Source organism: Hippoglossus stenolepis, chromosome 3 (genome assembly GCF_022539355.2).
Source record: "Hippoglossus stenolepis isolate QCI-W04-F060 chromosome 3, HSTE1.2, whole genome shotgun sequence".
Lineage (NCBI taxonomy): Eukaryota > Metazoa > Chordata > Actinopteri > Pleuronectiformes > Pleuronectidae > Hippoglossus > Hippoglossus stenolepis.
Window position 1 is genome coordinate 18,194,566 of NC_061485.1, and position 26,415 is coordinate 18,220,980.

Here is a 26,415-nt window from a genome sequence, read left to right on the forward strand (position 1 = left end):
TCAAGAACCCCCAAAAGTTCCTCCTGTTGTTTTAACAGTGTACACCACAATCAACTAAATAATACTTTAACGTGTGAGTATGAAACAGGTGAGTCTACAGTAAGTTGTGAATCTTACCATGATGTTTAACGGTGGGAAAATCTAACTGATTAAAACACAATGTCACACTTGTTTACGTGGGCAAGTAACAACAGGGTGGAAATTTTCCATTTTGCCAAAAGCACGTCACATGAGCCGCACAAAACCACAGAGGCATCAGAACCCGCCCCTGAATCAAGAAAGCCCCCGACTACCCCCACAGCACTCCCACACAGACCTCGAAAGAAATACTTTTAGTTTCACTCTCTGTACTTTGCAGTGTCACAACAGCTCAGTTGTTTTCTGTTTTCTTTGAGACCTTTCATTTTCCCAGACCGGTTACAGTACACACACCAAATTTAACGTCGAAGGAATTTGAGAACAGACTGAATATGAGAGTGTAGTGTTCAGGACCTCATTGACCTCTTAGAACATGGTGCTTCATCCTCATTCAGGTACTGCCACTGTAAATTTACATTAACAGTGGACATGAAAGTGTTTTTACTTTCACTTTTTTAACCCCTATGACTTCATAAACTGAGAGATCACTTCTCAAGACACAAGCAATGGAGGGTTTAAAAAAGGCTGATTACAGAAAAAGGTCAGCAAATTATGCAAACAAACAAACGGTGGGATTTCCCCACATTGTCATGTCATGCTGCCACTTCTCTGTGCTGTCACTAGACTTACTTCCGTTATAAAGGAGACGCTGGTGAGTGCTGAGTTTCCCTGATCTCATTTATTTTCTATTTATGTGAAACCCGATGATGAAAGAGAGAGAATTTATCTTTGATCAGGAACAGAGACGAATTTAACACCAGATCTAGAGACTACTACTCTACTCACAATCACTGATGTGATCAATGGTTGCTCATTCATTGAATTCACAATGATTGAAGAAGATCGAGAAACAAAGTCACATGCACTGATCAATCATCAGGAGAGAAACACCAGACGACTCCAGCCCTTCCTTTGACACACACACACACGCACACGCACACACACACACACACACACACACAGACACAGAGAGAGAGAGTCAGTCTGGTTACATTTTTTTGTTAAAGGTTCTCCACCGTGCTTCTTCTGCGGGATATCAAAAGAGACACAGCCTTTGAAAAACACTCTTGGCTTTTTTTTAAATTTCTCTGACAGTCCATTACTGTGGCAGCCTATTAGAAATTCAATAGTACTAAAAGGAATTAATGGGATTTGTATTGAACTGCTGTACTCAGTTGCCAACCAGACACACACACACACACAGAGACAAAAATCTGTCGATAACATTTCCTCTTCCTCTATTCTAAGCATCGTTTAATCGTTTATCCTTAAATTGAGATTCCCCTCTTATTGATTATCTTCAGTTGCTTCCTCTTCATACAACACAAACTGCAGATGGTCCTTGAGAGAGGTTTCAGTACATTGTCCTTTACTGTTCATGATTAACAGTGAAAATGAGGTGTTGGTCAGAGATTTGTGAGTTCACATGCAAACATGCTGCACTTTGGTCAAAGGGTAGAGGGTCTGGTCAAGCTCGGCTGCAGAGCTGCTGCAGGGTTCACTGCTCCCAAACTGACAGAACAAAACACATACAGTCATCATTCAGAACCTCGCACAAAGAAGACACATAGTCAAGAAGATGGGCTCTCAACTGACCTCTCTATGATGTTGTTGTTACACTGTAGTTCTCTCACCAAAATCTCCATTTCCTCCTTCAGATGGTGCATCCTACAAAAAAAGCAAGATATCTGAGATAATGGCAAATGTCTCGTGAGCTCACACACACACAGGTTTGCCCAATTATCCTTGTTAGGACTGCTATTGACTTCCATTCATTGTGAAGAGCCTAAACAAAACCTTGCCCCTAACCCACACCTCAGAAATTATGTTTTCCTCATAAGGACCGGGCTTTGGCTCCCATGAGGTCTACTGGTCCTGACAAAGTCAGTGTTTCTAATGAAAAAGATAATAAAGAGGTAATAATAACGAGTAGGCACACACACCCAATGCTAACCCTTACCCTAAAATGAAAACAAGTCCTCATCTTAGAATCGGAACATTGAGGTAAGTTGGACTTTTTTTCCTAAGAATATGACAGTGTGAACAGATCTAGGACCTAGTAATAACACACATAAACCCACACACACCTGGAGACCATCTGGTCCCTGGGTGTGATTCCAGGCTGCTCTGCTCTCCTGGACTGCAGACTGAAAAGGACTCTGTCCAGAACCTGAGGACGACAGATGAGACTAAGATGAAAAACATACACAATTATAAACAAAAAGCACAAAATTCTTCTTGATTTGCATGCGAAGACGTGAATCTTTAAGCTTTAAGTCCTCACTTTCCAATCAGGGATAAAAAGGGAAAGAACTGACCTTATCCTGGCGCTTTTCACTCATTTCCAGATCCGTCAGCAAGCCTGTGGAGAAAGCGCTGAAGTCTTGCAGTCGGGTCTGCATCTCCTGTAAAACACTGCACATAAAGGAGGAGACACACCAGTAAGTCAAAGCTGCAACGTACATTGTGCTAATATCTGGTTGAATCCAAATCAGGAAAGAAAACCAATTGGAAAAACTATTAAAGTGATATACTCTGGCAATAATCTTAATTTACCTCTCTGTTATAAGTCTTCACCACAACCTTTGAACATGTGTTGGTTGTGTTACCTTAGAACAATTGTATGTTTGTTTAAATGTGCAATATACAACTATAACACTTACTGTAGGTGAGACATTTGACTGACTCTTCTTACAGAGTCGCAGAAATCAAAATACCCATTCATGTGCATCAGTTAAACAGTATTTATACAAATATACACAGAAGGAAATATGTGTTCAGAGTGACCTATAATACATCCCGAAATTTCGAGGGGAAAAAAACAGTTGTGTGTTGCACCTACTACGCCATTGACAGGAAAACATAAAACTATATAAACATAATATGTTATATCGACATCACTTGCTTTACAAATGTGAAGTGAGCCTCAATAATGCAGACAAGCAACTTAATCTGTAAGAGTGAGACTGCTGAGTAGTAATGTCCCACTGCCCTGGGTTAATCTTCATATAAGCCTCCATCATGTGTGTGAATGGCTGTTAATGACACCAAATAGTTATTTTACTGTAAATAATCCCAGAGCTGTTGGCATAACAAAACCTAAGTGAATGTGCCACTGTGTTTAGATATGTGAGCTGAGAACCACCTGCTCCACGTCCTTATTGAGGCCAGAAGCTCTTTGTATCTCTGCACACAGTCGTCTCTCAGGAGAGATTTCACTCGCTTAATGTGGGAAGACAGGTGGATTCTGGGAAGCAAGAGTGACAAGCAGATTACAGGAGGAAATCCCAGTAACACCCTCATGGGCCGGGATGAGCAGGACGCAAATCGACAAAGACATACTCACTTCTCAAACTTGTGTATTTGTTCGTCATTATACGCCAACTCTGCGGTGAAAAATAAGACAAACATACAAGAATTGTCAGTCATACCATGACGAATTGAGTAATTAAGATACAGTGTATATCAAAACTAAAATTACCACCCTGCCGTTCCTCTACCAACCAGTGCCTCTCGACACTTTGCATTCACAGCAACATAAGGTCACCGAGACCTTTGACCACTGGAATCTAACGAGAAAAAATTCCCTTAAGGCACACTTGAGATATTGAGTTCAACAGGCCAAAGACATGGTTTGTAATGTCACTGTGACCTTCACTTTTGACCTGTGACCTTTACTTTTCACCAAAAATTCTATTTTAATTCTAGAAAATTCCTCAAGTCGTTCTTGAGATATTGTGTTTACAAGGCAAAAAATATACTTTGTGAGGTCATAGAAACATTTATATCTGACCTTTGATGACCAAAATCTTCTACTATCTTTGAGTTCAACTTAACATTTCTCCCAAATTAAAAGAAATTCCCTCAAGGGATTCTCAAGATATTGTGTTCACAACACTGGGACAGAAGTACGTGTTTCACGACAGACGGACAAGCTGAAAACGTAATGCCTCCGGCGACTGGCTGTCTTTGGCGTGGAGGCATAAAAAGGAAACACACATACTGCCAGTGACTCTGTCTTTGCGATAATACTGATGAATTGCTGTTATCTTCTGCAGCAGCACGTTCATCTTCTGACAGCTGTAGGACAAAAGAGGTCAAAGTTTAAATAAAAACACACACATGAATCAAAAACTAAACAAAATGTTGATTCTCTGGTCCCCAGCTTACCTCTTGTCATTGGCCAGGGTCTCTGCTAGCTTGGCCTGTTCTATCTGCAGCTGGTCCAGTCGATTCTGGAACTCTTGGATGCTCGCAGTGTATATGGGCAGGTGCTCGTGGACCTGTAGAGACAACAGCAACACACTGTCATTACGGCTGAATCAACAACATCACATGTCTGCCACGAAATCTATGATTCACACGTCACCATCATTCAGCTAACTTGTACCTTGGCTTATTTCCTTCTCCTGGTGATATTGCAATTTTCACAATGTGGTTGCTTAGTTTTTGCATAGAAGTTTAAATCCTGCTATAATACCAAGGCAATGAGACGATAAACTAATCTTTTTAAACTTAGTATATAGTATGATATGACGACATTTTTAGGTCCATATAAATGAATAGAAATTCTGAGATTTCAAGAAAAGGGTGATAATACAAGATAAAGTCATAATTTAATGAGAGAAAGTCATAATATTTTGAGAAAAACAAAACACTAAATTTAGAAAATAAGCAGCAAGGAGAACCTGTGCTCGACTCCAAAATCTAGAAACAGTGTAATTGTTCCTTGAGAAACTATAAAAACCTCTTTGAATATTACACAGATGTAACCAATGATTACAGTCGACCACTACCAAACATTTCCTCTGCCACATAAGAGGCGATTTCCTCCAAGTCAGATGCAGTTTCTTGCTAAATCTTTTCAAAGTCCTGATAATAACTTACAAACTTTCACTAAAAAATAACTGAACAAGATGCTCCACATTCCTCATTTTAATGCAGGCGACAGGCTGATCCTCTGATCATCCCCCTCTATCATGACGCAGCCTAAACTAATTACTTTATTCTCCTAATTTTATGATTGTTTTTCTTGTAATATTACAACTTATAAACCTGAGACTCAGTGTCTCCTTTAAGAACACACCATCCGGGCAGATACTTGCCTTATGTCACATGGCTTCTTGTCCTTGATGTCTTAATCACATCTATACTAAATTACAAGATTTTATTTATTATACTTACACACAAATACTCTTTTTCTAACCTCACTGAAAGAAACAGCGTATGCAAATTATTAGAAACACCTGAATAACACAAGTTGAACAGTTGTTCTATTCAGAATCCACAAATTATAGCCTCCTAAATGACCTAACCTATATATGATAACCCTGAAACCTGATTCAGTTCTCATTACCACACAGAACAACCACATCCCTCCAGCTGCTCTTAGTGATGTCACATGCACTCACCAGCTGCAGTTTTTGACTATGATCATCCGAGCCTTGGTTTTCTGAAGAGTGATGGTCACTGAGAAGAACCACAGATGAGGAGAAAAGGGGAAAAAGAAGGAGGTCATGACGATTGTTAGGGCTGTCATGATATCAGACTCTTACTGAATGATTATTGTGACCAAAATAATTCACAACAACGATAATAGCACAGCAGCAATGGAAAGTTTAATAATAATAATTGAATGCGTCAATTTGATCTTTAGGATTTTAATTGTGTGATTTATTTCATTTTTTGGCAAATGAATTATGCTCGAAATAAAAGAGGTATGTAGATAGATGATGTTGGTTGCCCAGTTTTCCCACCATCAAACAATTGTACTGGTATATCACTACACTTGTAAAAATTATTTTAGTATAATTTTAGTTTACCTTTATCATCAAAGGACACGTGTCCAAATTTGTTATATTCACAGGATAAGAGTAAGCGCCATTGATCAGGATTCTACCGTTGAACTTAGTGAAGATTCTTTGCCTTCAGTTAATTGATATATATTAAGATATCAACTTCCCACCTCAGGTGTGACACAATGGATAAAAGTTTACAGTATTTATCTCAGAAAGTGTGTAGACTAACTCACATTGTTTGAATTCTGTGTTGTATGTTGAGGCAGGACTGCAGCCTAATGGTGATCTTGTCGATACTGTGAATGGATTCTCCACACTCCCTGCGCAACCTCATCCTGCGGAGGAATGAGAGGAGGATTAAAACAGATACGAATTTAAAAATGGTCATGACCCAGGGTAAACCAGAATAACCGCACTGCGGTTGTATGCCTCTGCCAACCAGTGTACATATAATTCTACATATAACACTTTTTTTCCCAGATTCATAGAAGGTCACTGTTAACTTTAACCGCTGAAACATAATTACTTTATGTTTGAGTCCAAATGACAACTGATGAAAAGTTAAAGAAATTCACTCAAGCAGTCTTGAGATGTCACATTCAAGAGGCCAAAAACATGTGTTTTGAGGCCACTGTGACCTTGACCATTGACCTTTGATAGCTGAAATATAATCAGTTAATCGATGAGTCCAAATGAATTTTAGCATATATAATGAAATTCACGACGGAGAGTTCTAATATATCACATTCACAGGGTCGTGAGGTCACTGAGATCTTGACCTTTGACCAAAATCTAATCAGTTCATCTTTGAGTCCAAGTAAACGTTTGTTCCAAATTTGAAGACATTGCCTCAAGCTGATCTTAAGATGTCATGTTTAAGAAAAACATAAACATTCTTTGTGATGCCACTGTGACCTTCACGTTTGACCTTTGGCTACCAAAATGAAATCCAAGTTCAAGTGAATGTGTGTGCGAAATGTGAAAGAATTCCCTCAAGGCATTCCGGAGATATTGTAACAGCGACCTTGACCTTTCACCACCATTTGTCTCCGTAGGGTAATTCTAAGGCACATCGAGCATGTCAAGACAACAAGTAAAAAATAGAATGAAAACAACAAGGACATCAGTGCAATATCCACTAACAGTTATAAATCAGTACAGTACACTAAAATTATATAGTAAGAGTAGTCTATATGACTGTTGAAGGACGGTGAACTGGATAACAGCTGTGAAAACTGAGTTGTAAGAATGTAGATAAATACTGAATGATAAAGTGACCAAATTAAATTGAGGTAAATAATACAGACATAAATCATGTACAGTTAAGGTGATTCAAGAATATATGTACAGGACCAGGTAGCAGCAATAAGTATTGTAGCATATGAATGAATATATATACAGCAGATGTGTAATAGATGAATAAATACAGCAGTGGATAAATACATCTAAAGCTGAAATGTAATCAGTTTATCTTTGAGTCTAAGGGAACATTTGTACCAAATTTAAAGACATTCCCTCAAGCTGATCTTAAAATATCCTGTTCAAGAAAAGCATAGACATACTCTGTGAGGCCACCGTGATCTTTGTCCTTTGGCTAATAAAATCAAGTGATTTAATCCTTGAGTCCAAGTGGGTGTTTGTGCCAAATGTGAAATTATTCCTTGACAGGGTTTAAGAAATATCACCTGCACAAGGCAAAAATTAGTTTTGCCAATATTTTTACCAAATTTGAATAAATTCCCTCAAGGCATTTTAGAGATATCGCATTCACGAGAATGGAACGGACGGACAACCTGAAAACATAATGCCTCCGGCCACTGGCTGTCACCAGAGACATAAAAATCTGTAAATCTAATATAGTTATTTTAACATGAGAGTTTTCTCACATGTAGCTGTGGTATCCCTGCAGGAGAAGCTCTCGGTGTGTGTGCAGCAACTGTATTATCCTCAGATACTGGTGGACCACTCCTACTATCACCTAGAAATATAAATGAATTAAAAGAAATAATAAACGGGTTTGAGATTTATAATGCACAAAATCCATATTAAAAATTAACAATATTTGGCAGGAGTGAGGGATGGAAAAACCAGTACCTTGGAGAAATTGTAGTCTGCCATGACATCAAACCTGGATGGGATGACAGGAGTCTCTGCTACAGTGGAGAGAAGAGAGAGCGGGTTGACCACATCCAGCTCATACGTGGTCAGTAAACCTTCAAGACGTGGATGATGACTCATTGTGGAAACTGTGAGTTTTCATCGTACAGCGTTTCCGCGGCGGCATGGCATATTTTGATGTTCCCCCATGAAAAAGTACAACCAATTTATACAAACTGTGTGTATGCATGTGTGCGAGACTTGCATTTGGAATTGCATGCACATATTATGTGTAATATGATTATTTTCCTTTTTAAATCAACCATCATCTACTCATCTTCAAATATTATCAATTGTTACTGAGTAAAATGTGAATATAACAGGTGATTCATAAAGATATTATGTGTTGAGTAAATGAATGGGACACTAGAATACACCTGATATTTCAGAGCTTTTTCCTACATCCCCAGGGAAGCAACAAAGAATAAAGAGATGTACAAAAACATAAAAAGATGTACATGTCTGTGATGATCTTACGTTCTCTGAAGGGCAGGCAGATGTTTGCTTCAGGCTCGTAGCTGAGCAGTAGGAGGGGTTGGGCAGGTGAGGTAGGCGGGAGGTTGACGACCTTCATGGTGCCCTCCAGAGAGAGGTCATGCCCCAGGTACAGCAGATGTTGCTGCTGAACCCCCATGCCAGTCTGCAATGCCACCTCCTCAAAGAAGACAGACACTCTGGTGGGAGGAGGGGAGAATGAATTCCTGATTCACAACTAAACAACCAAAACAAATTATCTACAGCCATAACTCAACTTCATAAAAGCAATCTAGGATTACAGATATAATCTAGAGCTCAGTACAGACTACATTAGCATTATCACATTAAAAGTGTTGCTCACAGATTTTAGAATAATGTGGGATATAATATTCTGCAACTGCTGCACACATCAAGCATGCTTTTTATGTTGCAGTTGTTGGAGGAGTCCTCAATTGAATATGCCACATAGATGGTGACTAGTGTAACCTGTCATCTAAATGTCAAAACACCACAATGCACCACCACATCCACATGGATACACTTTGATTTAAGTCCCATTGCACTTGTGTAGTTATTGATTGTTTTTACTATTCAAATTAATAGTCCATAACAGTTACAATTGAAATCAAACATGGGTAAAATTCAGCTGTTTAAAATTCTAGTTTTGTAAAAAATAACACACATGACCTAACAAGTCACGGCTAAAGCTCTCACTGACTCACTCTTGGTGAAAACCGTTTTTATTAAAGTCTGTTGTGATTTAAGCAATCCTGTAGTCGGTTTTATTTGTGCTTGATCAGGTGTGGTGACCCCTGTGCAGACGTACGTATTGTAGTGGTGTATGTAGATGCTATGAGCCATGGCCTGCTGCAGAGAGAAGAGGTGAACTGGCTGCCGCTGCAATATGTCTGTGGTGGCTGTGAAGAACTGGTCAAAACCCCAACAGCTCTCCTGGTCAGCCTCCAGTATACCTGCTAATACCGGAGATAGCTGCACCTGCAGGCCCCTGCAGACAGACAGACAGAGGGACAGACAGAGGAACAGACAGACAGAGGAACAGACAGACAGACAGACAGACAGACAGACAGACAGACAGACAGACAGTGGGACAGAGAAGGAAAGGAGAGAAACAGAGGTAGCCAATCAAGGAAAAAATTGCATTATGTTTTCATTAAAAATCATTTACGCATATAAAACAGTCTTTGTTAAGTGACATACTGGGACAGTTGGCAGCTGTGAGGTAGGTGATAGCTCCACTCTATAGGTCCTCCCTCCACACGCTGAACACCAGCTATTGCACCCATTGGTTTCTCTGTCGTTATTTTGAACCTACACAGCAAAACACACATGTTAGGCTCCTGTATCATTGATGGATGTTCATGTTCATCCACGGAGAAATATTATTCAATTTGTATATTTCTTTGGAGGGAAATTCTTTGTCTTTGGCACAATTAAATCTGTTAAATTTAGCTTTTATTAACACAGCTTTACAACATCGATGTAGACCTTGGCCTATGACAAGTAGTTTTAGACCAATCTTAGTGTCAAGTTGAAACTGCCATGCACGATTAGGATGTGGGGTTACAATCACAACTGTGTAGTCACTGATTTTGTTTGTACGAACTTACATGGTGGGCTTGTTCCTGCGGGGTCCTTCAAACGGTGTGAAGGGAAGACTCCCAGTGGCAGCGTGGTAAAATGTCACACCAATACTCCACAAGTCCACATTCACTCCATAGGATTTGTGATGATGATGGCGGAGCACAGCGCGCTCATACATGTCTGGATGCTACACACACACACACACACACACACACACACACACACACACACACACACACACACACACACACACACACACAGAGAATAGAACCTGTTATACAACAGTCATTGGACACTCATGCTACAAACATTTACCAATAAATATATATATATAAACAGTTTTCACTGTGCATCACATAAGCCAATGCTTGTTGGTCTGTCAAACTGGTCTGTATATGCAGCATTTCAGTATTTAGGTGCTTGAAAACCTTTATAGCTAGTATATGTACTGATTTGGCCACTAGAGGGCTACAAAGTATTGATCATGCAAGTCTCTTTGAGGAGATCAGGGATCTTCAGGTCTTTTCCCACAATGTCAGTTCAAAAGGCTGCCAGGTTTTGTTTGCTGTTACACTTTTCTCAGGTAACACAGGATTTTCACACTTATTCTATGGGTGTTTAGGGTTTCTTCAAGAGAAAATGGGAATTTTATATACAGCAGTATAAAGGTAAATTGATTTTGTGGAAAGGACAGGTTACAGACTGTAAGCACACAACCATTTATATCCAGACATTTTCCAGCTGTTTTCCCACATGGGCTCACTCTGACGGGACATCTTACCAGAGGGCTGGCAGGAAAAGTTCTAGAAAATGATTGGAGCAACTGACACGGACATTTGCGTTCTCATATACAGCCCCTCTGAAAAAATTCAGGGTAATGTCCAGTGTTCAGAGCATGTAAGAAAGCAGCTTAAGACTATTTGAGCAACATCTTGCTGAGAACCAAAGGGAGGGGCAAGTTGAAATAAACAATGTATATAACACCTTTATGTACATGATCTTACCAAATACTCTTCAGTCCCATAGATGGACATAAACTTCTCATCATCCTCCAGCTCTCTTGCTGCTCCAAAGTCTGTCAGCTTGTAAACAGACTTCCCGTCCTCCCCGACCTGCCGCATGATGTTGCCCGGCTTGATGTCCCGGTGGACCACTCCATTTTCACGCAGGTGGTTCATCCCCTGCACTGAGGAGAGCAGAGAGAGGAATACTTCCAACAACAGGTACATGAAACTATTCAGCAGCATCAGATACAGCCACCCACCTACACACTGCAGCACAGTGAGGAACTCTGTTTCTGGCAGGCCAAAGGCATTTTCAGCTTCCTCCAGCAGGCTGAGCAGACTCCCTCCGGAGCAATACTCCATCACCAGCACCTTCTGCTTAGAGGGCAGCTAGCGAGAGAGGGGAGTAAGGAAGTAAGGTGCACTTGTTGAAATCTTCCTCCTAAGGCTGCAAATTATTTTGGATTGTTTGAGTTTACTGGACACTTTATTTTTTATTGGCTGACAAGGATAACTGTAGAAAAGTTCTGTAGAATCTGATTCCAGCGACCAACAGCGTAAGACAAAGACTACATCCATACTGCTACGTTTAGAGACACTAAAACTAAATTTGGAAACACAGCTAGCCCCCAATTTCAGTAAACTATGATGTAGACACTCACAACCGCTGGCTGATTGGGTCTTTTCTGTCACGACACAGCCTTTGCTGAATCGGCTCCTATCACATGACCTCCTTACATTAAACAACTGGCCTCAGGGCCCAGTCAAACATACGAGAATACGGAGCAAATATCGCAGGTCAAAGTTCACTAAACTCCACGTGAAGCCAGAATTGCTTTGCCATAGTACGTGTATGTCTTTCGCATACTAGCTGACACAAATTAGAAGGGAACGGAAGGCGAAGGTTTGCAACATTCTCATATATGTGACTGTGACTTAGGATGGACGGGGATTAAAACAGATATTGATCCGAAAAGCTTGTTTGGACAGAGAAGTTTTAGTTTGATTTCAAAGGAAAGCGTAGTAGTATTGATGTAGCCCAAGAAAGATAGTGCTATTTTGTCTCCTCCCATGACCATATCTGTCTTCTTCCTTTGTCCTTGCTTTGGTTTTTCCTCTTCTTGTTGCAGCCTCACCTCTTCCACAGCATACAGCTTGACAATAGTGCTGTGGTTGAGCTTCCTCAGCATCTCAAACTCTCTCATCTGGACCTCATGAGGGCGGTTGTAGCTCATCACGTTGAACACCTTGACAGCTACCAGCTCACCGGACCTCTGCACAAACACACACACAAGTTTACATCAGCGCAACATACACAAAGCATCATCGAGAACATCAGAAACAGCCCACGCAACCACAGCCAAACACCTTCTGTTATCACACATCCTGGAGTCGTGTTTGAACCAAAAGTAGGCTGAAAACATCTGAGAGGATGGCAGCAGTGACCTGAAAGATCTGCTCAGCGGAAAACAACTTAACAATATATCCTTAGCTTGGCCTACCTTGTTCCGTGCTTTGAAGACACTGGCAGTAGCCCCCTGACCGAGGACATCCTGCAGAGACCACAGGTAGTTGGTCGTGCTGGCCGTCATCCCTGACATTCTGGAAGAAGAGACGGAGATTTAGAAAAACATTAACAGAAATGGGGAAGTCACATATCCTCATTATTTGGCACCTAACTAGCTAATTAATGACGAACTTCACAGAAAGGTCAAAGTTAAAAGTAGATTATAAAAGAAGAAGTTTATAACAGTGGGCTACAGTATAATAAAATGAAAAAACACAAGGATTCTTTCACCACCTGGAGAATTCTGTGTTGTTGTGAACGTGTCTGAGCGGAGAATCACCTGCTGTGATATTCATGTGAAAAAGACAAGTTCTCCACAGGGCTGGGCGATAAAACAACAACAATAATAATAATAATAATAATAATAATAATAATAATAATACACAATCAATAATTATGCTATATAATTTTCATGAATAGCAACATGACAAAGGCTCAATATATATCAATATGATGCTTGTGATGCTTCACCCTGGAGCAAAAAACAGTCTTTAAACTTATAACACATGAATAATGTGATAATTATCGATATCGACTATCAACTTTGATCTTGATATAATTCTGATCCATATCGCCCAGCTGTAAGCTGACATGACACACTTCTTTTAACACAACATCTTTTCTGTTAAACACATTCAACACCTTCATCATACTGACGGAAACGTTAGCTTTCACGTTAGCTTCGCTGCTGTGGCGTTAAAATCGGTTTCCCTGTGTGTTCAGTTTCCTGTCGCGTGAACTCAATTGCTAGCTAAACGCTCTATCGGTTATTACACGGTGTTCCAGCACGACTGGTTATCCCGGGTTATGTGGAGTCGAGATAAACCTGACGGGTCAAACTGCTGCTGTCACGGTAAAACTCGGCCAGTGTGTTAACAACAACAACCACAACAACAACAACACATCTGCACAAACAGCTGCAGAATGGCGGCTCTGTAAACAGGTGAGGTAGAGTCAGGACCTGCTGCTGAACAGAACTTTACCTGAGTTTCAACTGGATCCTCACACCTCATGAGTCTGTCTGAAGGCAGCAGCTGGAAACACAACACATTGAGGAAGTGTGTGTGCGTGTGTGTGTGTGTGCGCGTGTGTGTGTGTGTGTGTGTGCGTGCGCGCGCGCGTGTGTGTGTGTGTGGCACTGGGCGGACTCAGCAGATGAAGGCGGAAACACAGCAAAGTGAAAAACTGTTTTAAAGTCCCTGAAAAACTGAGAAAACAAATTGTCCCTGAACTCCCCACTGTGTCTACACACTGCATGGTGACTGACAGACACACATACATTACATTATGTATTAAATATGACTTTATATGTCACATTATATATGACTGTCACTTTATATATGACTTTCTATGTCTCAGTATATATCACCTTATATGTCACATTACGTATATATGACTTTATATGTTTCATTATATATGACTTTATATGTCACTTTATATATGACTTTATGTCACATTATATATGACTTTATGTCACTTTATGTCTCATTATATATGACTTTATATGTCACTTTATATATGACTTTATGTCACATTATATATGACTTTATGTCACATTATATATGACTTTATATATGACTTTATAGGTCTCATTATATATGACTATGTCACATTATATAGATATCACTTCATACTGTGACAGAGTCTAGATTTATTTTCTCTATCTGTTTATACTGTAAAACCCAGTTTGCACCAATGAAAGGTTTCGATAACTGTGGGATAAAAAGTCATAAATATGAAGTAACAGTACTGAGATCAGTCACAATTTGATTGATTTGGTTTACATTTTCATTGCAACAAACAAATTGAGACTCTTTATAGCAAGCAATGTTTATTAAAAAACAAATCTACTACAAGAACTACACATAGAATTATATAAGGCCTATTTGATTAAACTACTATTGCTATTACTGTACAATATTGTACCAAAAAAAGAGTGTACCTCTGTAATGTACAACATTGTATATACAAAGTACATCTGAACACAGGATTCTCCAGTAATACAGAGACAACTATAAATAGATTTGACATTACAGTCTATTTTTTTTAGTTCTGCTGTTTTCAAATGGACACAAAAAAATGCATATTTAACAATATTCAACTCCGACAAATCATCCCCACACACAGTTAGTCCACACACAAGCAAAGGTTGTTCAAGTGCACGATGATTGATTTGAGATCACAGAGGGTCCCAGCTCCTCTCGACAGCACGGCCAGGACAAAACACACCAACCACCCACATGCACGTGTCTGTTACGTGTGAGTGTGTGTGAGCGCGTTGACCACAAACACCCGCACGGTCACAGTCCCTCCAGTTGTCTCGATGAGGTAAGAGCAACACAAATATACCAGGTAATACACAAACAGTATACAGAGATTAGGAAAAACAAAACTTTTAACAATTATAATTCATTACCTGGTGAAGAGCATATACAGGAATGCAGTATGTGCTGTATTCTTGAGGAAACACTTGAGGATGGGGGAAAGTGTGATTAAAGGGAACACCAGGGTGACAATTAGTTCAATACTTTCTCAAGAAAGTGAAATACAATGAAAAAAAAAAAAGGCTTTATTCAGTTTGCCCTGAATGTTATATCTCCACATTTGAAGTTAATATTCAAAAAAAATTAACAACATATCGCATTTTCCATCACCAAATAATACCAGGAAAAAAGAAAAGTCGGTTTAAGTCCTTGGAGTTGGGATTCCTCATCCTGTTTCTACGTAAAGCTGGGCTGCCACTGGTGCTACAGCAGTAACTGAAGACAAGACAACGGTTCATGTATCCCTGCAGGCTTTTTTTTTTTTTAATCTGATGACACATATACACAGTGCATATTTACTCGGGCTGCTGCAACTCCAGAAGAGAGACGTATGTTTTTCCTCTGTGTCTGCGGGCAGCTGCTGCTGTTGTTGGGTAGCAGCCCTTTATGATGAGTGGGGCAAGGCTGTGGTGAGGTGCATATATATACTCTACATCCACACATGCTCAAACAGGCGCACACCCACGGCTCCACAGCTCCACAGCATACCATAACCTGTTCTGATCATTAAAGGAAAAAAAAGTAATAGAAGCAAACGTTGCTTCAGAGCTCACTGGATGAGGTGGTTGGTTGTGGCGGACCCTCAGCTCCATGCTTCCAGTTATAGATTATTAAACATACATACACACCATTAGAATAATAAAACCCTTTTTTTTCTGTTAAGTATATATTTAAAGGAGCAAGCTGTGTCTTTGTTTGAAGCTGGTACTGCAGATACATAGAATGATGCAACCAGTCCAGCTCGCCACTGTGGCGGCCGTCTGTGTGGCCCCGGCATGCGAGGAAAACCTGAAAGGGCGTTTAGCTGCCACGAAACACTACCACACACCGACTTAGAAAACATGTGTATGCGAGTGTGTGTACAGTCCAACATCACATATAAAAATGCTGGGTTTCAGTGGTCCCCTACACACATAACAAAACTGCAGGAGAGAAGCAGCAGAACGCTTCAAAATACCAGCTTTCTTTTTTTTTTTTCTTATTGCTATATATGTATTTAGAATTACTGTTGGCCATTAAAGTATATTGGAGAACAACTGCCCTGTTATGCTCCTGTTGTGGTACTAGTACTGAACAGTCATTTAAAAAAAAAAAAAAATCACCAACATATCAAACACTGGAGAAAAAAAATCAAATAAAGCTCTTGATCACATGACTTACACTGATATTTGGCCCAGTTTTCTTTCACCATGCACCTTTCTCTCCAGTCTTCTGAAGCAGCGAGTCAGTGTGTGTCATTTCTACACAGAGCGAGAACTAAAGCATTTCACAGTCTACTCTCAGGAATCAAACGCTCCCTTCCAGTCCGCTAGTCATGGGGTCATTAAGAAGAAGGAAAAAAAAACTGTCATATCTACTATACAAAAAAAATCAAACTGTGCTTTTTGTTCCTTACATAGATCTCTGTGTGTAAAGGCAGGTAGCACTCTCACACGCCCACTCACACACAATTTTCATCACGTCACAAACTAGTGTATGTAAGCTCCAGGTGCTGTAGGTGTCCATCCTGAGTCCCGTTCCCTTATGAAGGATTTTAAAATCCCGTGAATCACTGGAATCACTGTGGTGGCCGAGAAAAAAACAGTGTGTTTGAAGGGTGTTAACTGACCTACACCTTGTGACAGTTAGGAGCTGCCAGAACAGGGCGGGGGAAAACCTCCAAAAAGGGAACAAGGCATCATTCGCCTGCACACCAGGAAGTGAATGCTACACACGAGTAGTGGGTTAGGGCTGAACAAATTAAGTGCTCTCTACAACCTGGTAGAAGAGTCTGTAAGGATCAGTGTTGTTGTTCGGGTCGAGCGGTTTTAAGCTGGGCAGGATTTGTCAGACTGGGGAGAAGGTGGAGGAGGAGGAGTGCTAGGGAGTGAGTGTGTGTGGCCTGCAGGTGGAAGTGGAGGTGTTGGGGGAACAGTGGATGTCGGGGAGCCCATCGCTGGACTCCCTCCCCCGCTCTTCGGGAAAACCACCGGCTTGGGTCTTGTTGCCGGCGGGCGCAGCTCTCTGAAGGAAGGTACGGAGGAGGAGAGGGAGGAGGAGGACAGGGAGGGGGATGTGGCAGAGGGCAGGGGGCTCCGCGGCTGGCTCTTGATGGGGCGGAAGGAGGAGGGTACGTCGCTGGCGGAGGAGGCGCTGCGCTGGAGCGGGTGAGTATGCAAGGAGCCGCCTTCACCATCGCGCAGTAGACGGGAGTGGAGCGGACTGGAGGGCTCCGAGGCTCCTCCTCCTCCTCCGCCGCCGCCACCACTCCCACCTTTCAGCTGCTCCAGTGTGTCCAGGACCACATCGGGGGTGTGCGTATGTTTGGAGCTCTGCCTCTCCGACTTACTGAACTCACTCAGGCCAGGGCTCATGGGCACTTCGATGTCCTGCAACAGACACACATACAGTAAACACACAAACGTAACATACTGTAGACACGGTGTTGAGTGAGTGGAGTGAGAGTTGTACCTGTGAGCTGTGCTCTATCTGAGCGATGACCTCTGGGTCCAGTGGTCTGTGGTTACTGAAGCTCTTGGAGCGTCCGGCTGAAGTTGTCTTCCTTAACTGGGGACTCTCCACCTAAATGTTCAGAAAGGCCTCAATTTAAGCCTCATCACTTTCACATTCATTTGTCGAATGCGTACTTAGACGCTATGGTACCTTGGTCTTGAGTGAGGAATGGCGAGTGACTGAGTTGAGGATGCTGTGAGCGCTGACGGGTCGTTTGTCTCCCGTCTCTTTCACCAGAGCCCCGCCGACTGGAAGTGAGGCTGTTCTTACTCCTCCCCCTCCGCTGGCCCCCGGACTGGTGCTGTCGCTCTCTGATCCCCGGAATGTTCTCCGAATGCTCCCAGACTCTGGACGTTTCCTCAACCTGGCGGAGACAAATATTTGAGTCGTATTTTCTATGATTGACTGTGAGGTTGTGATTCATTTCAGTGAGTCGTGGGTGTGCGCCTGTTTGAGCATTTCAATCCAATCAAGGGTCAAAAAGTGTGAAAACAACAATGACTAAACTCTTTTATGGTTTTGGTGAATCAGTTGAAGTTTTCTTTTGCTTTTTGGCCCTTAATTGATTTTTATCGTTTCACGTGAACTGCTACACACTTGTTGAGGTTGGCCAGGTAGATGTCAGCCACATGAGCTCCAGTAGGAGAGGCGGCGCTCCCTCTAGTGGAGACCCTCTCCCCCAGCAGGTCCCTGGAGTCCACATCAGTCTTTGGACTTCCCCGACCTCCATCAGACCTGAAACGATCGTTCTGTACTTTACAAATTGTTATGAAAGACAAAGCTGGGTTTTGTGCCACTTAAATTTGAATTAGAAACTTCTGTACTGACTTTTGAAACCTCTATCCAAACTGGCCAGAGTCAAATGACTTAAGGAAGAGCACAAGCTGTGATTGAACCGTTTCCCTGCTGCACTACATGAATAACTTAAACACAAACCCTCAAATTCAATAGAATAGGCTCCTTAGAGTGGGTTTTGTGGTCTGTTATGACAGATGGTCAAGACTTTTTTTGTGGACCAACAACTGAGCCTCACACACTGTTTCATGCAGAATCACAGAAGCTACTCCGCAGTAAATCTCTGTAGTTACTTTAGTCTACTACTTAGCAGCTGTACAGAAATCCGACGCAACTGGAGTCTCCGTGTTGTGTTTACCTCATAATTTGTCAGGTGGGACATATGGGGATTGAAAGCATCTTTTTTTGTTTGCTACTCTATATCATACACACAACTGTAAAAATGCAAAGACACTTGTGGAAACAGGGACGTCTACCTGAATGAAAATGGATTTTTATGTTATGCAGATTTCAGTTCCTGAGCTACGGGGGATTTCCAGTGGACTACCTTCTGTGTTTACTTTCAGACTAATGCACTAGACTTTGACCTCATTTCTGTTAATGTTTTTGTAGAAGGCTCTTTGCCCAGAGTTTGTACCTCCCAAAACTGGGCTTCATACGTGGTGAGGAAATTTTGTCAAGATCAATATTCATAACTGACAGAAATGTGAAAATAAGACACAGGTTGACAGCTTCTGTTTTTCCCTTACGAATGCTATATCAAATTTTTCTCTGCTGCCAAACCTGGTGTGTTGTCATGTGGCTGTTGGTGATGGTCGCTTGCCAAGAGCTTCAGCCATCATTGCACTTTAAGAGAAGTTTGAGAGTTTGAGAGTTTGATGCTGAACTTGCGTTTCCATTAGTACTAATGTTGGCGATGTAGAAACAGAAAAAATCATCTGCATTATTATCATTATCTTCTTGCTGAAATAATTTGATTGACTGGAACACATCTTACATGTCTTGGAGCACAATATACTGGTGTGGCACCAGTCCATCCACTCCATTGTGTCGTCCCTCCCACCAGTCATCAGAGGCTCGCTGATACAGAAGCAGCGAGGCTCCCTTTTTGAACGACAGCTCCCGACTAGTCCGTCCGGAGTAGTCAAACCGAGCGATGGCCTCGATCGGCTCGGACTCTGAAACAGTCAAGGTTCCTGAGATTCAGAGAATGGTGGACAGAGACAGGAAGTGACAGAGAAGCCAACGGCAGCCACAAATGAGAGAGGAAGAAAAGAGGTGGAAGCCAGATTAGTGCATAGCAGGTTAGTGCTGCTGTATCTGGTGACTGTGCAAAGGTTAAAAAAAAAGCGGTAACAAAGCAGCATAATAACCAGGTTACTGAGGAGCTGGATTTAAAAGGTTACAGCCAGAGTAACTTGTGAGAAAAGCAGGGTGAGATCTCATAAAATGGTGACAAGTGTGTGTGTGTGTGTGTGTGTGTGTGTGTGTGTGTTATTCACCATCTTCACTGTTGTTCCTGACAGAGATGGTGTCAGGCGCAGGCTCTTCCACAAGGGGGGGCTCACAGTGTGGACTGTCACTGAAGCAGATGGAAAATAAAGTTAAGAGGACAAAAGCACAAACGTTTCAGACTGTCAACGTCTTGATGACTCGCAGCTTGTGCTCATATCCGTCTGTATGCTTTTTTTTGCGCATCCTTCAATTGTGGATACGTCCTGGCTGTGGCCCTCTGGGTGCAGAAAAGCCCAGCTATGCCAGTGTGATAAAATGTTCTGTCTGCACTTTCTACAGCTGAGACTGAGGGCAGGTCCGCCTGTGGGACCTACAGCCTAAACAACTGCTCTGACTGGCAGTAATCATAATAACTGGAGCCTAGGCTTGTTTTTACAGTAAATTTCAAAGTTGGTCGTTATGTGTGCATTGTGGTGCATGTGCGTTGGTGTGTGTTTTGTGCTCTCCTGGGCTGCTGTGGTCAGAAGGTACTTTAATCTCCTATGTGATGGAGGGTAAGCTGATCCTCGTGGCCCCCTGGCCCTGAGCAGAGCAGACAAGCTGAGCCCCCCATCACTCTACAGCGGCCCCTGAATCAACCGCCTACACCCCCCTCTGCCCTTCTAGCTCCATAGATCAGGCCATACATGACTTATTACTCCTCAAACTCCCCTCATATACAATCACCTTCCGTTTCCCCCCAGCTCTTACCAGAAATCGTCTCCACTTCCAGGGACGGTGTAGATGGGGCCCTGCAGGTCCTGCTGTCCGGAGAAGATGGTGTTGTGGTGGATGATGATTGTCTTGATGAGCTCATTGACATGGGCCTGGCAAGAGACCTGGTCGTTGCCCTCTGGGACAGACATCAGGGTGGGGCCGAAACAGATGGCCAGGTTGTAGGGGTCCATCATGTTCTCGTCGCTGTACTGAGACAGGCTGAGCGGAAGGGAAGGCAGAGTCGTTCAGAGGGCATCGTCTCATCCCTTTCTCTTGCACATATAATAACGATGTATATACAAAACTGACTACCCATACAAACAGCCATGAAAGGTCATTTATAGCTTACATCACCCACAGCTTGTAAATAAGCTGTGATCTGCGTGACTCTGACTGCACGAGTTTCAAAAGTAAACACTTTCCAAACCCTGCCTCAATTCATCTGTTCATTTGTATGATGTGGCGATGGAGAGACTCTGATGATGTGTCTGTGTTTCGGTGTGTGAGAAGAAGCAGGAGCCTTCAGGAAGCTCCTCTGTCTCTGGCATCACTTGGTTTACCCAGGAGTCTCAAATTTCAGGTGTCCTTCATCTTTCACTCCCTGTTGCTACCTTCCTTTACTCAAAGGCTTTGTCGAGGTTGTTAGGGATTGATTGGACAGTGAGGAATGTGTGTTTGAATGTGAGTCTAAAACTGATGGATTAGAATACATTGAACCAAAACTACACCAAAGCACACATTCCAAAAAAATACAATTCCCTTTAAATCTCTGTGACACAGGCTTGTATATGTGTCTCTATTTGAACTGCCTCCAGGGGCATTGCAACAGGGCAGGCAACGCAGGCAATTGCCTGTGGCCTCGAGCTGAGAGGAGGCCCCAGAGAACGGCTGATCCACAGCAACGACGGTTTTGTGAAAACCCCCTTAAATTCTATGATTGGCTGTGTACAGGAGGAAACAGCCTAATGAGGCCCCATGCCAATAGCTTTCTGCCTTTTGCTTGAATACTAGAATGTCTATCATGTATCCTGGGTTGATTTGGTTTGATGTCGGGCCCCCCTGGTCCCTTTTGCCTGGGGCCTCCAAAGTCTCTTGAGACGCTCCTGACTGTGACTGCGAGTAATTATTTTCTCATCTGTCCAAGCTGAGGCTTCTTTTGGTTGAGTTCGTCCTTGTCTTTTTAAAGAGCTTGTGTTTGTGGCTGATGTGAATCCCATTGAGACACTATATGTGTTATTGGACCATACAAATAAACTTGACTGTAAGTGGGAAATAAACTTTCACAAGAAGTAAAAGCTTCCCGTTCAGTGCTGCAGGGGCAGAAACATTATTTGCAGTTTAGACTTTAATTAGGATGAGTTTCCACATAGGTTAAAGGATGTTTAGATTTGGTGTTAGAAGGCCAAATAACCACATCCTGGTGTTTATGAAACTATTGCGCGTGTGTGTGTGTGTGTGTGTGTGTGTGTGTGTGTGTGTGTGTGTGGGGGAAAATGTTCCTTAGTTGCTAAAAGGTTGTGCATCCGTCTATGTTACTTTCACAAATTGCTCACAGTGTCTAAATAGCAGCTATTTGTTTGAGATCTTTGTTAATCAAACCTGACGAAACCTGTGGCAAATCCCATTGTTTGCACTCTTGCACATGTTATCTAATTAATATTAACTTTTGAGTAAAAAGTTTGTTTGTTGAGATTGTCACAAGTTTTTAGATCATTTCTGTGTTTTTTCACCAATTAGTTTCTAGTGTCTTGCCCTGTGTGTGTGTGTGTGTGTGTGTGTGTGTGTGTGTGTGTGTGTGTGTGTGTGTGTGTGTGTGTGTGTGTGTGTCCTGCTACTCACTGGTTGAGGAAGGCGAACAGGTATCTCATGACGACGAGCGTTTTGCTTGGTAGAGACTGCAGAACCTTCTTAATGTGGACCGCCCGCTCATGGAGGCTCTCCATCGCTGGAAAATAACACCGCCACGACGGCCAGGAGATTATCAACACAATCGAGGGCAAACCCAAAAAATAGAGACAACAGTATGCAACACTTACAGACACAGGATATGACTTCATGAAAGATTTCTTTAGGGAAGAGGGCGTGGTCCAGCCCTCTAAAGTAGAGCTTCAGGACGCCAGCAATGGAGTCCATGTCATGGTCATTCTGGTCCCCTGCCAGCGGGTCCTCACCTATGACCGGATGAGCAGCAATAAAGAGGGGGGAGGAGGAGGGAGAGAAACACTGTATAAAGCACAGGGTAAACAGATTCTCTTTAAAATACTTGTTGTTTCGTTGGATATTAGTTGTACCTCTCTCAAATGCATTCTTGATGTCGTTGACTTCCACCTGAGAGCCCGACACTCTGAAGATGCCCTCCTGCTGCAGACCTACACAGATGCAAACAAACACCCTTCATTCATTTTCAGAATACGTGCGTGTATTTGTGGATATTTTGCATTTTTGTTATTTAAAGCTGAGAGGTTCTGGTAAAATTCCCAGTTTCATTTTATCCAGAACCAATCACACTTGACATAGCACTGTAACCAATCAGCACAAAGGGAAAGCCGATGCTAAACCTATCACTTCACTGAAGAATTTCGCTCACCATGGCGACTGATGAAGCGGATGCAACTCTCAACCATCAGAGGAATGGCCTCACCCGAGTCCTAAAATAGGGGGGGGGGGGAATTACTGTCAGTGAAGGAAGAGACAGGAGACTGGTGTGGACATGACACACAGTGCACTTCTTGTCAGGAGAATTTCCACACACGTCTATGCACACACATGCATCGGTGCACACATTTAGGTGGAGTGGGTATCAGACATGGGGGAGAAAGGGTGGGCACAGTACCCAGCTGTTGCTAGGAGACAGCGCTTTTCCCTTTTCCCTTTGTTTGCTTAGGGTTTCCAGAAATCTCTGGGAGGTGAGGCTGTGGAGTGCATGCTGAACAATACATGTATAGAATTGTTATGTGAACACAGTTGTGCTTTTATATGTTGACTATGAGACCAAATACTGAAATGAACAGTTGATTTCTCTGTGAAGTGAGAGCTTATAGGTAAAACATAAACTCACCCACAAGAGGGAGCCACAAACATGAGATAATCCAACTGAGCACCTTTTAACACTGGTGTTTTTTCAATTTGCTTGACAATACAACTGCAGACCAGCTGATTCTGATGTAGTTATGGACATATTGTATAAAGTGTATTAACCAGAATAACCAAAAAGCAGTCAACATCTAGATACTGATGCATCCTGTGGGCCGAGGATACTGTGAGACAACATGTGGCTTGAGTTACAAAAACAATTATAGCTTCTATAAACAGCAATGGGTCGGGGCCGGGCATTTTGAGGAAGTATAGGAGGAAGATGAAAAAAAGATGAGGAAGAGAAAAAAAAATATTTTTCAAGATTCAGTTTTGTTGACCAGACATAAGCAGAGTTATTGTGCCTCATCCAGGGTTTGAACTCACAATGTTAGACTCTCAAGGCAAGTGATGATCTGGTGATGATAGTGCTACCTGCCAGGTAACCTCACTTTACTCATGATGTTACTTGACACTATAACTACAGGTTTCTGCTCATTTGGGCCTATAATTTGGTGAAAATTGCAAAGTTCTTGCACTTACGGTTGATCTGCTATGAATTTTCAAAGGATTAAACTTTAGACTGTTGTTGTAGCGCCACCATCAGGACTATTGGCCCCCATTGGCATAGGACTGGACCTATGAGCTAAGTTTGGTTTATTTTCATGCATAGGAAGGTGGATTTCCTTCAGAATAATAATAATAGTAATAATAATAGTGATAATAATAATAATAATAATAATAAGATTGAGATAAATAAGAGGGGCTGGCACCACAGCAGCCAACAATCTCACAGACACTCAGACACAAACTAACGAACAATCTAATGACAGATAATTACCTGATTCCGTACTGTCGAGTTTCTCCGTCCACTACGCAGAAGGAAAGAGAGGGGAGAGAAAGTAACAGCACCCTGTCATTATGTCTTCAGAGAAAGTCTATTTATGCTCACAACTCTGGTAATGCTCTATTTGTACGCTCAGAGACACATGCACATGTGTTGAGAATATCTATAAACAGTGAGCGGGTAAAATAATACCCCTGGTTGCCAAGAAATCAAGCTTAAATGTTGCTATGGTATATGCAAGTGTGTGTGTGTGTGTGGAAGCATATTTCCTTCCTTCGCCACACCTACCTGGCAAGGCAACAGTCAGTCTTCTGACCTAAAAGAGGGAGAAACAGGAAGACGGGGGGAGCGAGGGGATGACAGGAAGAGAGAGAGAGACACAGAGATAGGCGGTTGTAGTAGAGGCAGTACACATGAGGAAACAGCTTCAGATGGAACGGAACACGGAGCAAACTTCCCTTTAAAGCTTCCATTTTCCTGTAAGCTTGTGGAAACACATCCAGCCCCCAAAATATACACTCCCACCCACGTAAACATACAGCTGCATCCACATATGGTCGCTGTCACTGTGACCTAGCCCTGCACACACACAGCTTGTGATTATCAGATGCATTAAACTCATTCTGCTTCACTGCATGGGATGTGATGTGTCCCGATGTGCCGCTCGTTTTCTCTGATGTGCTTCCTGCTTTGCCCGGGGGCACCAGACCTTTCCTGAACCCATCTCCCTCCCGCAAGGACAACATCTAACACGGTATGAAGGACACTCTAGCCGTCCCCACTCACTCTCTCCCAGGGTTTTCTCGATGAGGTCATGCTTGGAGTCCAGTCTGGTGATCAGGTTCCTGCCTTCCAGAAACTCTTTCAGCTTCTGCAGCACACAAAGACACGCACACTTGAGTCCTAATTCGAGAGGATTATACTCCTAACAGCAAAAGCTCTCAACTTTGTGAATTGATCCGATAAATGCAGAGAGATCCTCGATATTCAACTGCCACCGACCGTGAAGTAGAACTGCTCCGTCTCCTGCTGATTGGCCCGTCTCTTGGCCAGACTGGGCTTGCTGAGATAGGATTCGCTGAAAGAGGACTTGACAGATTCCATGCTGTTGCTGTGGTGGAAGCACTCGGAGACGTCATAGTCCTCCACTGTCACCATATCTTGGATGGTGGACAGAGTGGCCTCCATAGTTTTCTTCACCTGTAAGAAGTCAGACAAGACAGTTACAAGGGGCTGGAAGAAGACACAGATCAATTATTAATGTTCGAGAAGCAGAACGATGTGACACCTCTTCATTCTCAATCTTGAGTGTGGACAGACGGGACTGCAGCTGCTGACACCTCTGCAGCAGCTCGCTCTCCAGTGGCTGCCGTGCACACATCATTCCCATCTACAAACACAAACACATTATAAACACTGATGTTTGAAAACGCACTCCCTGTGTCTGAGCCAAACACGAGCACGTGCACTTTACCATGTCGCCCATGTGGGACTGGAAGTCAAAGCGAGCTGGGGGGCAGAAGACATTGTTGTAGGTCTCCATCAGTTTCTGTTTGTCCCCATTGGGCTCCAGACTCTCTGCAGCTCCCTCCAGTGTCTCCAGGCCCGTGTGTTTGGACGTCTCCACGTTCTGTTCTGCAGATAGGTAGGTCCTCAGGGCGCGATGCAGGCTGGCATGGTAGCCCAGGTCACAGCACTGGCACACACACAT

At 42.5% G+C, this 26,415-nt stretch overlaps 2 protein-coding genes across 5 annotated transcripts in view; both read right to left on the reverse strand.

The window, feature by feature from the left end:
• Positions 1 to 802: 802 nt before the first annotated feature.
• ikbke (inhibitor of nuclear factor kappa B kinase subunit epsilon) lies at positions 803 to 13,841 on the reverse strand. 2 transcript variants are annotated; one of them, XM_035152212.2, is made up of 21 exons: positions 13,727 to 13,841; positions 12,679 to 12,778; positions 12,313 to 12,450; positions 11,437 to 11,566; positions 11,177 to 11,358; positions 10,199 to 10,359; positions 9,789 to 9,899; positions 9,397 to 9,576; positions 8,571 to 8,767; positions 8,031 to 8,089; positions 7,823 to 7,914; positions 6,170 to 6,271; positions 5,550 to 5,607; positions 4,309 to 4,421; positions 4,142 to 4,218; positions 3,485 to 3,524; positions 3,284 to 3,385; positions 2,457 to 2,553; positions 2,226 to 2,308; positions 1,735 to 1,806; positions 803 to 1,650 (listed from the first exon to the last, which is right to left on the reverse strand). In XM_035152212.2, exons 2-21 carry the CDS (start codon positions 12,775 to 12,777, stop codon positions 1,587 to 1,589), a joined length of 2,157 nt encoding a protein of 718 aa, XP_035008103.1. In that variant the 5' UTR covers position 12,778; positions 13,727 to 13,841; the 3' UTR covers positions 803 to 1,586. The 2 variants fall into 2 exon arrangements, with proteins under 2 accessions (XP_035008103.1, XP_035008102.1); XM_035152211.2 differs by having other exon boundaries at positions 11,177 to 11,566.
• A 716-nt stretch (positions 13,842 to 14,557) lies between these two features.
• srgap2 (SLIT-ROBO Rho GTPase activating protein 2) overlaps positions 14,558 to 26,415 on the reverse strand; it is a 54,560-nt gene continuing 42,702 nt past the window's right edge. For 2 of the 3 annotated variants that reach the window (XM_035151652.2, XM_035151654.2), the window contains exons 7-23: positions 26,179 to 26,400; positions 25,993 to 26,094; positions 25,707 to 25,904; positions 25,491 to 25,575; positions 24,993 to 25,020; positions 24,699 to 24,729; positions 23,373 to 23,433; positions 23,077 to 23,154; positions 22,822 to 22,956; positions 22,625 to 22,730; positions 20,780 to 21,004; positions 20,077 to 20,156; positions 19,572 to 19,770; positions 18,377 to 18,514; positions 17,930 to 18,143; positions 17,738 to 17,848; positions 14,558 to 17,655 (exon numbers count right to left, since the gene is read on the reverse strand). In XM_035151652.2, the coding sequence (XP_035007543.1) occupies positions 17,095 to 17,655; positions 17,738 to 17,848; positions 17,930 to 18,143; positions 18,377 to 18,514; positions 19,572 to 19,770; positions 20,077 to 20,156; positions 20,780 to 21,004; positions 22,625 to 22,730; positions 22,822 to 22,956; positions 23,077 to 23,154; positions 23,373 to 23,433; positions 24,699 to 24,729; positions 24,993 to 25,020; positions 25,491 to 25,575; positions 25,707 to 25,904; positions 25,993 to 26,094; positions 26,179 to 26,400 (2,574 nt within the window). In that variant the 3' untranslated portion in view covers positions 14,558 to 17,094. The remainder of the gene's footprint in view (positions 17,656 to 17,737; positions 17,849 to 17,929; positions 18,144 to 18,376; positions 18,515 to 19,571; positions 19,771 to 20,076; positions 20,157 to 20,779; positions 21,005 to 22,624; positions 22,731 to 22,821; positions 22,957 to 23,076; positions 23,155 to 23,372; positions 23,434 to 24,698; positions 24,730 to 24,992; positions 25,021 to 25,490; positions 25,576 to 25,706; positions 25,905 to 25,992; positions 26,095 to 26,178; positions 26,401 to 26,415) is intronic. The other variant, XM_035151653.2, reaches the window with a different exon arrangement.